The following is a 12,554-nucleotide window of genomic DNA, read 5'->3' on the forward strand; positions in this document are numbered from 1 at the left end:
TTGCAGCGCTTACAGTTGGCAAAAGATGAAGCGATTGGAAAATCATCCAACATTGCTTCTTCCGCAATCATCCCAAGCAGAGACGAGAAAAAACCAAAACTCAGAAGATCTTTTTTATATTTTTTTTCTTCAGTGATTCTTCAAATCACTATGCAATTTGTATTAAGATCTTCAAATCAAACGATCGTCAAAATTCACGTCAAGAAGATCTATTTCTAACGAATTCTTACTGTTTTTGTCGCTCTGGTGTTCTTTTTAGGGTTGGTCTTGATCCCCAATCGGCGAAAATTTGCAGCCTCGATCAGCCATCACTTTGATGCCCTTCGCCGGATCTCTGGACCGCCTCTTCGCAGGGCGGGGCGCCAGATCTCGGCGCAGAGAAGCGCATCGACGAAGAACAAACAGCGGGAGAGCTTCTCCTCCTCGATTCCGCACAGAGACCACCACAGGTAGGTTGCCTCCGCCGACCCAGGGTTCGCAGAACGATCGCGGCGGCGGCCCGCGGTTCCTCCCGTGTTCTAGTTTCAATATCATTTTATCGCCACTGTTGCGCTGCGGATTTATAAAATAAAAATAAAAACATTAATAAACCTTTTTAAATAAGTGTATAAATTACATCATTAATAAAAAAAATAAAAAATAAAAAATCATTATAAAAAAATTAATATAAAAATTTAGATGATGGCTCATTTTTCAATCAAAATTAAATGAGCAACCTATTTTCAATTAAAATCAAATAGCATTTCATTGAATGGTTTAATTAAAATACTTTTATATTATTTGATCATTCAATCGTGTAAAATATAACAACTAAGTTCTACAACTATAATAGTTAGTTGTTAGTTGTGCAAGCTAATTAATAGCTTTCTATATCAATGATTTTATATTATTTTAAGTTTATTTAATAATCTAGTTAAAATAATATTCAACAAACAAATTAAACAGGGATTTCATAATACTCATTACATTTTAAATGACCTGATCACAATCGATCATATAGAAACTAGTATGTAGCTTCCAATATGTAAAAATTAGTTGCTAACTTTTACAATATGTAAGCTAATTGATAACTTCTATAATGGTGACTTTATATCATTTTGATTTTGTTTCTCTAAGTAATAACTTGGTTAAAATAAGATTTCAATAAGCAAAATAAATGATGGAGTTTCATGACACACATTATATTTCAAATAAATATAATCTAATTATGATCGAACAGGTAAAAATTAACATATAACTTTTACAATGTGTAAGAACTATTTACTAGCTTTTACACGGTCGAATAATCAGATAATTGATACCAAAAAGTTTGGTATGGTAATATACCATACTAAAATTTTTGATATGTCGTTAATATTGATATGCTTGATATATATAGGTATGATATGTGCGGTATATTAAAATTTTTAATATTTTTCTCACCTTAGCTAAATCCCTTATTATAGTTATCATAAAAGTGAACCTTTTTTAATAATATCAAACTAGCTCCTCACCTCACCATACCCAAAATAATAATGTGTTATTAGAAGCTAAAATTGATAAATAAACATTAGGCAAAAAAAAATGAACACCTTTTATTTAAAAAAAATCAAAATAACACCCTCAATATATTTTTTATTTTAATAATATCTTTATTTTTACAGCAATAGCATGATTCTTACTTAATCAAACTCACTGTAATACTATTATATAAAAATATTTTTTTAATAATTTAATTAATATTATTTAACATTGATCAAAATTATTATAATAACTATTATATACTTTACTAGCTAGCCATAATAACTTTTACATTATCAAATATATTTTGATCAACCAACTCATGCTTCCTTTGCCCCAAATCAAATAAACACTCAAATTTTCAAAAATTAAATTAGAATTTTAATGCATTCGCTAGTTAGTGGATTGATATATCATCATGATCGATATATTTACAATTTAGTTTGTCTTCAACTAAAGATCCATCTGTGTTTGCAATTTATTTGAAACAAAAATACTCATACAAAACTATATCTATAAGAAGTTCTATTTTACAGTTTTAGCTAGTCACTGCTCTCCCTTCAGCCAGTGTGTCAGATCCTACAGTACTGTCATTGAACATAACTGTTTGGCTTGTAGGGTTTTCAGCAAGCAAATTGAGTCTGATGTGATTTTTCTTTTCTTTTCTTTTGCAGTTGAAGCTGATAAAGAATTCCAACCACAACACAAACTTTCAAAAACAAAAAACAAACTATGAACATTGAGAAGGACAATAAAAGAGACGAACTTTTTACAGATTGGATATTTACATATTTCAGGACTGTCCAAGGTGATACAAACCAAGAACTGCCAAAGATTTTTTTTTTTTTTAACAATAACCAGTTTGAAGCTTAAAGGAATCCGATTCATGGATCAAAAACAAAAACCAACAAGACAATAAAAGATTGTCCTATTGTTCCTCTTTCTACGTAAAAACTTCAACAGCAAAGAGAAGAAGATTGCTACTGGGCAAAATGTACAGTTGGAAAGGAAAGCTTGAGGTCATGGAAAATACCTCAAAGCTCCAATTTTTAGCTCAAAATTCTTCTCCTTCCGTGTTGTTAAGCTTGGTGGCCAGTTTTTGGGTGCTTAGTGTTTTTTTTTATGTTCTCTTCTGTTCAGGCCGTGGCGGTGATGCTGCTACAACTCCGGCGGCCGCGGTCGAGGCAGTCAAAACCCTCGACGCGGACGGCGGCTGGCGCCAGGCCGAATTTGGCGTGGACACGGACTTGCTTGGGTGGCATCGGTGGGTTAGGTTGCGTTAGTAGGGAAGGGGCGATGGAAGCCGGTTGCGGACGTTCCTCGCCGAAGCGGGCATCGTGGACGACGGGGTTCGCCGCACGGCTCGGCGGTGAGCCACAGAAGAAGGGCGGCGAGGAAGCTAGTTGATTCTGGTCTTCGCCCTGTAAATCAAATACTATGAGCTCAAAAAAAAAAAATCATTTTTCCAGAAAAGACTGATCAATCAATCGATTTATCGAAGGAGCTTACAAAAATAAAGCAAATCTCACCTTTGTGAGAAATATGTCGATGAGATCTGCTCCGGCCTTCGAATCAGAGAAATTCTTTTGGTAACTGAAAAGAGAGAGAGAGAGAGAGAGAGAGAAAGGGGAGCAGAGACGGAGTGATGGGATTAGGTGAGGGAATCACGAAATATTCGTGGAGTAAAACGAGACTTCAGATGGGAGAAGAAGCGACGAAGTTACCTCGAACGACATCGAAGGGGCCGGAGAGGATCGGCGACGGCGGTAGCGAACTGGCTCAGCCTCCGTGGCTTGGGGCAGAAAACCGGTGGCCTCCGCTCGGGGACGGCGAAGGGAGCCCTGATCTCTTCGCCGGCGGCGAAGCCGTTCTGCTGCATCCCACAGTGATTCATATCTGCTCCAATCTCTTCGAGATCCGCGATCGCAACGCCTGCAGAGGCACAGAGCCGTGAAATAAGTCCTCCAATCGTTCTACTAACACCAAATGCCTTCAAAAAGAACAGATCTGGAACATCACCACTTCAAAATCCACAAAAGAGCAAGCAGTCGGAGGAAGGCCATCAAAAATATCTACAAATTTGAAATCTCGATGGTTCTCGGACAATCGAAAACCAAAATACCAGTTGAACAACATAGATTTCGATCCTTCTGGCGGAACAATAGCCAAACAATGCATCAAAGTCCCCAAAAAGGTTCGATTTCTTATATATCCTAGCTCATAACACCATGAGAGCCTTGAATAAGCTCAGATCTAAGATCAAACATGGCGGTGAACGTCCAAGATCAGAGATTGGAAGCAACAATTACCTTTTGCCCGCCCTCTATCAACGAGGAGTGAGATTTGGGGAAATCCCAGCAGCAGAACGGAACTGATGAGCGAGGAATTCGAAACTATTTATCGGAAGAAAAATATTTAAAGAAAAAAAGGAAGCGGGGAAATTGGATGAATGGATACCGGCGTTAACCGGTAGCACGAGCAATTTAAGCCAAAAATTATTATTTAAAACGTTGAAATTATTTTTTTAATTACCAAAATTATTTAAGAAGACATTTTTTAAATTTTTGTATCCAATCTTATCCTATTAATTAAGCCATGAGTCAGCCATGTGATTCATGCTCATATAATATTTATTTATTTTATTAAATTTACATAGTTAAATAGCAATTAAACTTTTAAGATATTGAATTATACAAAACAAATTGTTCAATAAAGATATTTTTTAAAAAAATATTATTTTAGGTAAGACCATCAGCATTTTCACATGCCCATGTGGAGTGGGACCCACTCAGTAACCCAATACTATTTTACAGGTCTCCAGCCAGGCTCTTTAGAGCATCTGCAATGCTGCCCCGTTATAACACATAAAAAAATAATTAAAAAATCTGTGGGACCCACCTCTGACCTATTAACGCGTTCAAACTTTTGAACGCGTTCAAACCTTTACTCTTCTATCTCTCCTCCACGTCAACACTCTCTCCTCCACGTCCACCCTCTCGTCCACACTCTCTCCTCCGTTAACGCTGTTTTAACACAGCGTTGTAGATGCCCTTACAAATAAACCCGTCAACCAGTGTGGAATCAGTCGAACTGATATAAATAATTTAAATGAATTAAATTGAAATATTATAATTTATTTTAATATAAACTCGGATTAGTCGATCAGTCTAAATTGGTAATTCGAATAAGTCGGACTGTAATAGATTTTAATTGATCTGTGAATTAAGAAATTTTGGTTTTTTTATAAATTTAAAATTAAAATAAAAAACTTAATAAATTTATGAGTTTATACCCCATGACGGCGCTGTGGGAATGCCTTCGTTGCTGGAAACTAGCCGATGAGCACGGTTGAGAGTCTCTATCTCCCTCTCGGACAAAATTATGAACATGAACATGAACATGAACAGTATCTACGTTCATGCACGCAGTAGTGGAAATTAAAGTGAACATGAACGTGAACATAGTGGAAAGAGAAGAGACTGCTTTAGCATATATAGCAGGAACTGATCTTTTTTCGACTTCATGCACGCAGTAAACTACCATTAAGTGAAGTCTACTTTTGTTTACATGCTAAACTTAATTAGTTAGGGATGTTACTAGATGAATTCCCTACGTCAGATATTACATACTCCTCATTTCCGATAAATTCTCTACGTTAAGATAGAGTTAGCATTACTGGTGAGTAAGGCTAATCTCTGCCATTGATCCTTAACTCATTGATGGTCGAGATCAATTATCAATTTTACTGCTCACTTTGAGTCTACGGATGCATAAAATGATTTACTCGTATGTAGATGGAAAATAAGAATTTGTGGTTAATTACCTAATTTAAAAGGATAAAATAGAAGAGTATGAATTAGTATGCATAATTTAAGCACACTTGAATCCGATTATTCAACTTAATTAGTTGTTGGATTCTGGCTTAAATTGATTTGTATGCAAGTAAATACCTAGTGCTTAATTAGAATCTTCATAAAGAATAACTCCACAAGCGAAAATACAATAAAAAAATTCCTAAATTTGCTCTGTTCTTCTCGTGACGAGAATAAGAAGGATATAGAACTGATGGGTGTGTTCCTCCATGAAGCTTCTCCATCATTACTCATGTGCACTCTCTGCTAAGCCATCTAAGTGGAAGGGAAGACAAACCCTGGAGAGGTTGAGGGACAACTTAAGCTATGAAACACGACGTGTGGAAGATTACCATCATCTTCTCCAGTGCAGGCCACCAATTCGATAGAACAGGAGGAACGAAGCTCGGGCTCCATGATAAGGCTTGTCTTGTCATATGCTGGCATGAGAGTCAGTTGGCTTTGCCGAGGGTCTAGGGCTTGCCAATGAAGAGTGGATAAGATTACACGCCTTTAGCTATTTCTGGCTTAATTCCAAAATATAATGTCTATTTACTCCGATGGATGGAACAACCGGACGAACTAAGCATTTGATTTCTGTTTGGCACAATACTCCAGACCCAAAAATGTTGACAAAAAGGTCAAAAGGAGAGAATCGATCCATTCGGAAAAACAAAGAACCTTCTTAACGATAAAGAAGAGGAGATGATCATCAGAAGTACACAGTTAGTATCAGCAAGGCAGATGAACAGCCGATTCAGTCCGCATCAAGGTTGGGCATAGCCCTCATCATTTGATCTTTCCGCTCGATAAACAAAAAAAGGAAAAAGAGGAAATAGAAGCCAAAAACTCGCAACAAAACCACAAGAACTATGAATCTCAAAGCAGATCTGAGGACAAACGACCGCAACCCAAAGCGAAAGAAAATCGAAATAGAAGCACGAAAATAGCTAGGCTCAGGAATGAAAATGGGTAGAAGAATCGGTGTCAGCACATGAGACGAGAAACCTCATCAGCGTGGTGCATGACTTCGGAATTCATCATCGCCCGCTTCGAAGATCAGAACGGCAGAAGGTAGAGGATGCAAACCTGCGATGGGAGGAAGACGAATAGAACCGGCGGTGTAGATGGGAAAAGTTGATTTATATACAGAGAGAGGAAGGGTGGCTGCTCTGAAACCCTAGACTTTGTGGGTTAAAATTTTTGGCCCGGTCCAAATCTTAACCGCCGGCCGGCCCTTTGAGGTATTTTAATTTTATATCCATTAAGAATAAAAAAAATTGATTATCAAAAATATATTAGGAATATTAAATGAGGTTGTCGAGTCTCTCACATATCAAGTGAAAATGACTTAAGTTGAACTATATTCTTCGACAGTCGGTTTCATTAAAGAAAATAATATTGTAATTTATTTGTAAAATCATAAATTATTTGCATTAGTCGATCAAAATATTTCAAATCCTTTGGATAGCAACGCATAATTATATACACAACCAAATTACCAATTATGAGTAAATATATTAAAAATGCAATAAATGTCTTTAAATTTCATATTTTTGTCTGAACAGACCACGACTCGCTTTCAAACTTGAAAATTAATATTAATGGAGTGGGTCCATCAACCTAATAATTTATTATTTTCAGCCTTTATTTGTCTTTGTGGAAAAGCTTATGTGAACGGATAGCTTAATCAATCCAATTCCTTAGATCAAGTCATTCAAATATTTTTATTTTATTTTTTCTTTACATGAGATGAGTTCAACCTAAACAAGTAAAAAGACTAAATTTAAGTAATTCAATTATGGTCATGGTATATGAGTTCAATTGCTTCTGGAGCATGATTGACTTGATTATTACGGGGACATATTGATCAGTTGTAATTTCTTGACTTACCTTTTCACATATGATCGTGGGATTGATCATGTAAGATCGTTGAAGTAGCGAATTCTACTTTTTACTGAAGTGATAAGTACATATTAAAATTTTTCATACACTCAGGATTTGTATTTCCGAATTAGTGTATGTATGATAAATCAACATCACTGTTTCTTACGGGGGAAGAAGACAATTGTGTTTTTTGCTTGGGTGATTGCAAAATGGAATGTCACTTAGCTTCAAATTCATCGAGCAGTGCAATAGGGAGAAAAGCCCCACCATGTGTTTCCTTGCAAGGAAAACGTAGCTCTTATTTTTCCCTCATCCCACTCGATTCCACTCTTTTGGCCACAACCCATCAACGGCCAGGATCAGAAGCTAGGACCATTTTAAGATGCTCCGGCGAACCGGCATTGCATCGACGGCTGGAATTTCGGTCGGTTTCAGATCCGCTGCAGGGTTGTCAAATACGATTGGTGGTCGATAGCCAATAGAGAAGAGGATCGGGATGAGAAGCGGGTGCACGTGGGATGAAGCGAGGGGAAGTGCAAGGAGGCCTCTTGGTCTGATCTAGCTGAAGATTGTTGCCTAGTAGCCACGCCTGCGCCTCTTCCGCTCGCCGACGACGCTACTGGAGGAGAGGTAGATGTGATTATAGGGTATAAAATAAAGAGGCGAATCAAAATCCAGAAAAAGGGGGCGATCTTTTGAATCCTTGAATTTGAATTTCGCTTGCTTCGCTGTCGACGATTCAATTATTTATGTTTTGGAAGATTGTTGGCGTTTCTGGATTTCGTGCCTCGTTTCTCCATCTTTCTCGATCGATTTCCTGCTGAATTCTGATCCTTTCTTCGGGAATTTCGGTTTCTAGGTTTCTCCGCCGTTGGGATCGGGCGAGTGTCTAGGTTTTTGAACCTTTGACCTGATTGGGATCGCTGCTAGGGTTTGGAATCCGATGGTGGATTGACGATGGTGCGGCTTCTGGGATTGAGGAGTTTTGGCCTTGATCAGTCTCCGAGGGAGATCACCCGCACGGGTCCCGTCGCCGGACAGGGTAGCGGCGTTGCCGGCGGGGAGAACGGGTGGCTAATCCGGTTCTTCGATTCGGCTTTCTTCTGCGAGTGGATCGCGGTGAGCTATCTGTACAAGCACGACCATGACGGCGTCCGAGACTACCTTTGTAACAGGATGTATACTCTCCCTCTTACGGGAATCGAGAGCTACCTTTTCCAGATCTGCTACATGCTCGTCCACAAGCCGAGCCCGTCGCTTGACAGGTTCGTCATTGATACGTGCTCCAAGTCCCTCTGGATCGCCCTTAAGGTGCACTGGTTCCTCATGGCCGAGCTAGAGGACTCTGAGGACAACGAGGGGATCAGCCGGATCCAGGAGAAATGCCAGATTGCCGCCACTTTGATGGGTGAGTGGCCGCCTTTGGTTCTACCTCCACCGCCCCCTCCTACCATTCCATCTAGCCCCAGGAACAACCCTGTACTCAATCGTATATTATCATCTAAGCAAAAGCTATTGTCATTGGCGTCATCACCGACATTGGGTTCCAGTCACTTGTTTGATGAGAGCGGCCGAGTCAACAGCAGTACTGATGGTACTTCGGAGGAAAACAAGCTGTTAAAAAAGCTCATTCCGGGGCCAAAAGTACGGGATGCATTGTTCTTTAGAAAGTCTATAGAGAAGGATGAGGAGCCGGAAAAAGAAGGGTTTTTGAAAAGGCTTCTTAGCAAAGACAAAGAGGAAGACACGGACAAAGATGGATTCTTTAGAAGGCTTCTTAGAGATAGCAAGGATGATGATGGGGAGCTGACCTCTAGCTCAGAGGGTTTTTTGAAGAGATTATTTCGTGATAAAGAGGAGAAGCCAGGGGAGGACGATGAGAAAGAGGGTTTTATGCGTAGGATTTTTAAAGACAAGAATGAGGAGAATAAAGATGGTGGAATTACTAAGAATAAAGAGGAAGACAAGGCTAGTGAGAATATTGAGGTTGATGAGAAGGAAAATTTTTTTCGTAGACTTTTCAAAGAAAAGCATGAAGAGAAGAAAGATAGTGGCCCTGAGAGGAGTTTGGACAAAGAGAAACATAATGAGATTGTTCAGGAAGAGGAGAAGGAGAACTTTGTCCTTAAGATTCTTAAGGATAAGAATGATGAGGACAGTGGGCATGCTGGAGATGGACAGAAGGAGAAGGTCCATAGGAGTTTGGAGAAGGACGACAAAGATAATTTCTTCCGTAGGCTTTTCAAAGAAAAAAGTGAAGAAAAGAAAGAAGGTTGGCCTAATAGGAATGAGGAGGAAGAGAGGTCCAAGAAAAGCATTGAGGATGATAGTATCTTTCGTAGAATTTTCAAGGACAAGAGTGAAGAAAAAAGGGTTGTTGGGCATGATAATCATGGTGATGACAAAGTTAGTACAAGTGTGGACGAAAGGGAGAAGGAGGGTTTCTTTCGCAGGTTTTTCAAGGAGAAGCATGATGACAGGAAAGTTGCTGGCCATGACCGAAATGAGGAAGAAAACAAGGATAGCGAGACATTGGATGAACGAGAGACCTCTGAGATTTTGTCATTTCGACGGTTGTTCCGGATCCATCCCGATGAAACAAAGGTTTCAAGTACCAGTGATAATGGTTCTTTTGAGAACAGTCCTGGAACAGAAAATTTCTTCCGGCGGTTGTTCAGGGACCGAGAACGTTCTATAGAAGATTCTGAGTTACTCAATTCGAAGATCCAGAAGGAGGTAATTGTTGGGTTAATTTTTTCCTTAAGTTTTTATTACTGCTTAACAAGTTATTTGCCTTTCGTGAAGTTGAACTATTTGATTTCATTCCAAATGGTTGGTTACCTTTCTTAGTAAACTTGCTAAACTTTACTAGCCTGAGCGGCACTTATTGCATATAACAATTCAACTAAAATTTTGAGGATTTAAGTGCTAATATACTTACCTGACTATCGCAATTTATAAAAATATGATCAAAATCCAAAGCCTTCTCTCATCAAAAGGTAAACAACTGTTCATACCTCTTTTGACCATTCTATACCAATTTATAGTTTTTTTTTTGGCATATCATACATTTCATTTCACATTTTATTTTCTTAGACATTGAGAGGATGAAAGACCAAATGAGCAGATATTTTAGGTAGGTGTCACCGACTTAAGCTTGGTCTATGCATCTAATAGTAGGAGGTCTTGTTAATTTTTGATCAAGTATATTGGTACGAGGTATATTTGTGGTTTTTCAGAAGCATCAATATTAGTTTCTAAAGAAGCCTTTATCCAAAAAAATTTTAAATTGTACACCAGAAGCTTCTATGGAAGATTTCTTTTTTTTTTAAGGCTATAGTAAGCAGCAAACATTAATTTCACTTTTCCTTGTTTTTTCCCCTCTCAATCCTCTGTATCTGGTTACTTGTTCATAAATTGGCACTGCCTGAAGAATTAATCAGCTAATAAATAATCTGGTTAGTTGTGCAAAGTGTTGCATTTGTATTGCTAAGCAAGTTTTATATCTATCTCTCAAGTGATGCCTTAGGTGATTTTGTATCACGTTACTTTTTGTTAGGCTAGCTTGCAGCTTGTTTACTGGTTATATTTATTTATTGCAGAAATGCCCTGCCTCTCCAAGACAGCATAATGAAAAGGGGCATGGAAAACCACCTTTACCTAATAATGTGATATCAGAAAGTCGGAAAGGTTCTTATCATGCTTCACTGGAGTTTGTTCAGTCATTATGTGATACATCTTATGGACTGATTGATATATATCCTAATGAAGATCGAAAAATTGCTCTACGAGAGGTTAGATTATTTCGCCTTTCATATTTTGTGCCACAACATTTTTGAGATTCTATCTCCTGAGCAATGTTCTTTTATTTGTTCTCAGTCTCTTACTGAGATCAACTCACATGTTGCTGAGGCCCAAAAAAATGGAGGTAAATCAATTAACATCTTTTCTCCTGAACTTTTTATCAAATAAAAGATATCATCATCTCTACATTTCATAGACTATTAGACTATTTTTGAGTTTGTATCAAATTATGACTCAATTTTGAGCTTTGAGTCTGTATATGAAGTTATTATTCATCTCGGATACTATTGTTTCTCCTATTTACCAAAATTATTGTCCTTGATCTAAAAGCTGGTGTTTAAACAATTCTTCCTTCATGGTTTAACTTTCTTATTCAGTGATTGTTGTTAGTGCTAGAAGTTGCTGATTAATATATAGAGCTACAATGAACCTATCTGAGCTGAGTTTGCTAGTGTTTAAGGTTGTTTATTAGAAAAGCCCAACAAGTTTGGGCTTTGCTCAATATGGACCAAATTTTTAACCATGTTTATTTAAAAATTTATAAGACATCAAAAAATGTAAAAAATACAATCACATATATATAATTGTATATATATATATATATATATATATATATATATATGTCTATGTGTGTGACTATTTATGAGCTTTATTAATGAATGTTAACGAGCACTGCTTATTAAGCCAACTTATTTGTTTATCTTGGCAAGCTTAAAAATATATCTCACTACCAACTCGCTCTGTATATATATATATATTAGAATGGACCAAACAAATTATCAAGCCAATTATTGAGCTTGTGTATGGATATTCGGTTTATTAAGATATCGTACCCGACATAAGGATGATATAAGTTGTTGAGTAACATTCTAATCTTATGCTTCTTTGTGAATATATTTACTCCATGGTGATCACGCAATCTTTTAGCACAGTGCTTATGTATTTTTTAGAATTTAGATGGATTATTGGTTACCACTAATGCACTCTGGTCTATGCTATTTTCTATATTTTCTTGATTCAACTCTTAAGGGTCTGAACTTTTTTCTCAGGTGTGTGCTTTCCCATGGGAAAGGGAATGTTCCGGGTGGTTAATATACCTGAAGATGAAGCTGTTCTCCTTAATTCCAGGGAGAAGGCTCCTTACCTAATATGTGTTGAAGTCTTGAAATGTGAAACACCCAAGTAAATGAACCTTTAAGTTTTAATGATCAAATTTGAAATGGTTTGCATTCTTTGTAATGTGTGATAGTTAAAGCTAGATTTCAGTGTCTTTTCACATAGAAGTTTAGTTGATGACTTGATTGTTGCACTGACTCTTTTCAGATATCATACATTTGTAAGGGTTATTGGTAAATGATGCATAGGAGAGTATAGGTCATGTTCTTGCATTCATCACAGTTATGATAAACATTGTTTTCTCTTTTTTTTCATAGTCGTACAAAGGCAACTTCTGATGCTCAAAAGCTCTCAAGAGGAGGGATTCCCTTAGCCAACGGTGACGCACAATTGCCA

General features: G+C 37.5%; 2 protein-coding genes, 1 non-coding gene and 1 pseudogene across 3 annotated transcripts in view; 2 read left to right on the plus strand and 2 right to left on the minus strand.

Moving 5' to 3' along the window:
• The window catches only part of LOC141821597 (phosphatidylinositol 4-kinase beta 1-like), a 5,558-nt pseudogene extending 3,315 nt beyond the window's left edge, over window positions 1-2,243 (plus strand).
• A 119-nt stretch (window positions 2,244-2,362) lies between these two features.
• On the minus strand, window positions 2,363-3,853 carry LOC141822117 (uncharacterized). The gene is made up of 4 exons (XM_074709543.1): window positions 3,810-3,853; window positions 3,225-3,432; window positions 3,030-3,093; window positions 2,363-2,921 (listed from the first exon to the last, which is right to left on the minus strand). The coding sequence occupies exons 2-4, from the start codon at window positions 3,392-3,394 to the stop codon at window positions 2,637-2,639; spliced, it is 519 nt and encodes a 172-aa protein (XP_074565644.1). The 5' UTR covers window positions 3,395-3,432; window positions 3,810-3,853; the 3' UTR covers window positions 2,363-2,636.
• Window positions 3,854-6,303: 2,450 nt separating this feature from the next.
• Window positions 6,304-6,400, minus strand: LOC141822558 (small nucleolar RNA Z221/R21b). Its single transcript, XR_012601290.1, has one exon. It is a non-coding gene; the product is annotated as a small nucleolar RNA Z221/R21b (small nucleolar RNA).
• A 1,530-nt stretch (window positions 6,401-7,930) lies between these two features.
• Window positions 7,931-12,554, plus strand: part of LOC141821598 (phosphatidylinositol 4-kinase beta 1-like) — a 5,058-nt gene continuing 434 nt past the window's right edge. Inside the window, exons 1-5 of the mRNA XM_074708974.1 lie at window positions 7,931-9,974; window positions 10,841-11,032; window positions 11,118-11,166; window positions 12,092-12,224; window positions 12,476-12,550. Coding sequence (XP_074565075.1) covers window positions 8,196-9,974; window positions 10,841-11,032; window positions 11,118-11,166; window positions 12,092-12,224; window positions 12,476-12,550 — 2,228 coding nt within the window. The 5' untranslated portion in view covers window positions 7,931-8,195. The remainder of the gene's footprint in view (window positions 9,975-10,840; window positions 11,033-11,117; window positions 11,167-12,091; window positions 12,225-12,475; window positions 12,551-12,554) is intronic.

This window comes from Curcuma longa, chromosome 2, assembly GCF_044706935.1.
Source record: "Curcuma longa cultivar G26 ecotype Majalengka, Jawa Barat chromosome 2, ITB_CL_G26_1.1, whole genome shotgun sequence".
In the NCBI taxonomy this organism is placed as follows: domain Eukaryota; kingdom Viridiplantae; phylum Streptophyta; class Magnoliopsida; order Zingiberales; family Zingiberaceae; genus Curcuma; species Curcuma longa.

Excerpts from the sequence above, each read along its gene's own strand:
- LOC141822117 (XM_074709543.1), bottom strand. The coding sequence starts at position 3,394 with ATGAATCACTGTGGGATGCAGCAGAACGGCTTCGCCGCCGGCGAAGAG. Across the intron at positions 3,094-3,224 it reads CCCCTTCGATGTCGTTCGAG|TTACCAAAAGAATTTCTCTG; the intron begins GTAACTTCGTCG and ends CTCTCTTTTCAG. Across the intron at positions 2,922-3,029 it reads TCGACATATTTCTCACAAAG|GGCGAAGACCAGAATCAACT; the intron begins GTGAGATTTGCT and ends TTTGATTTACAG.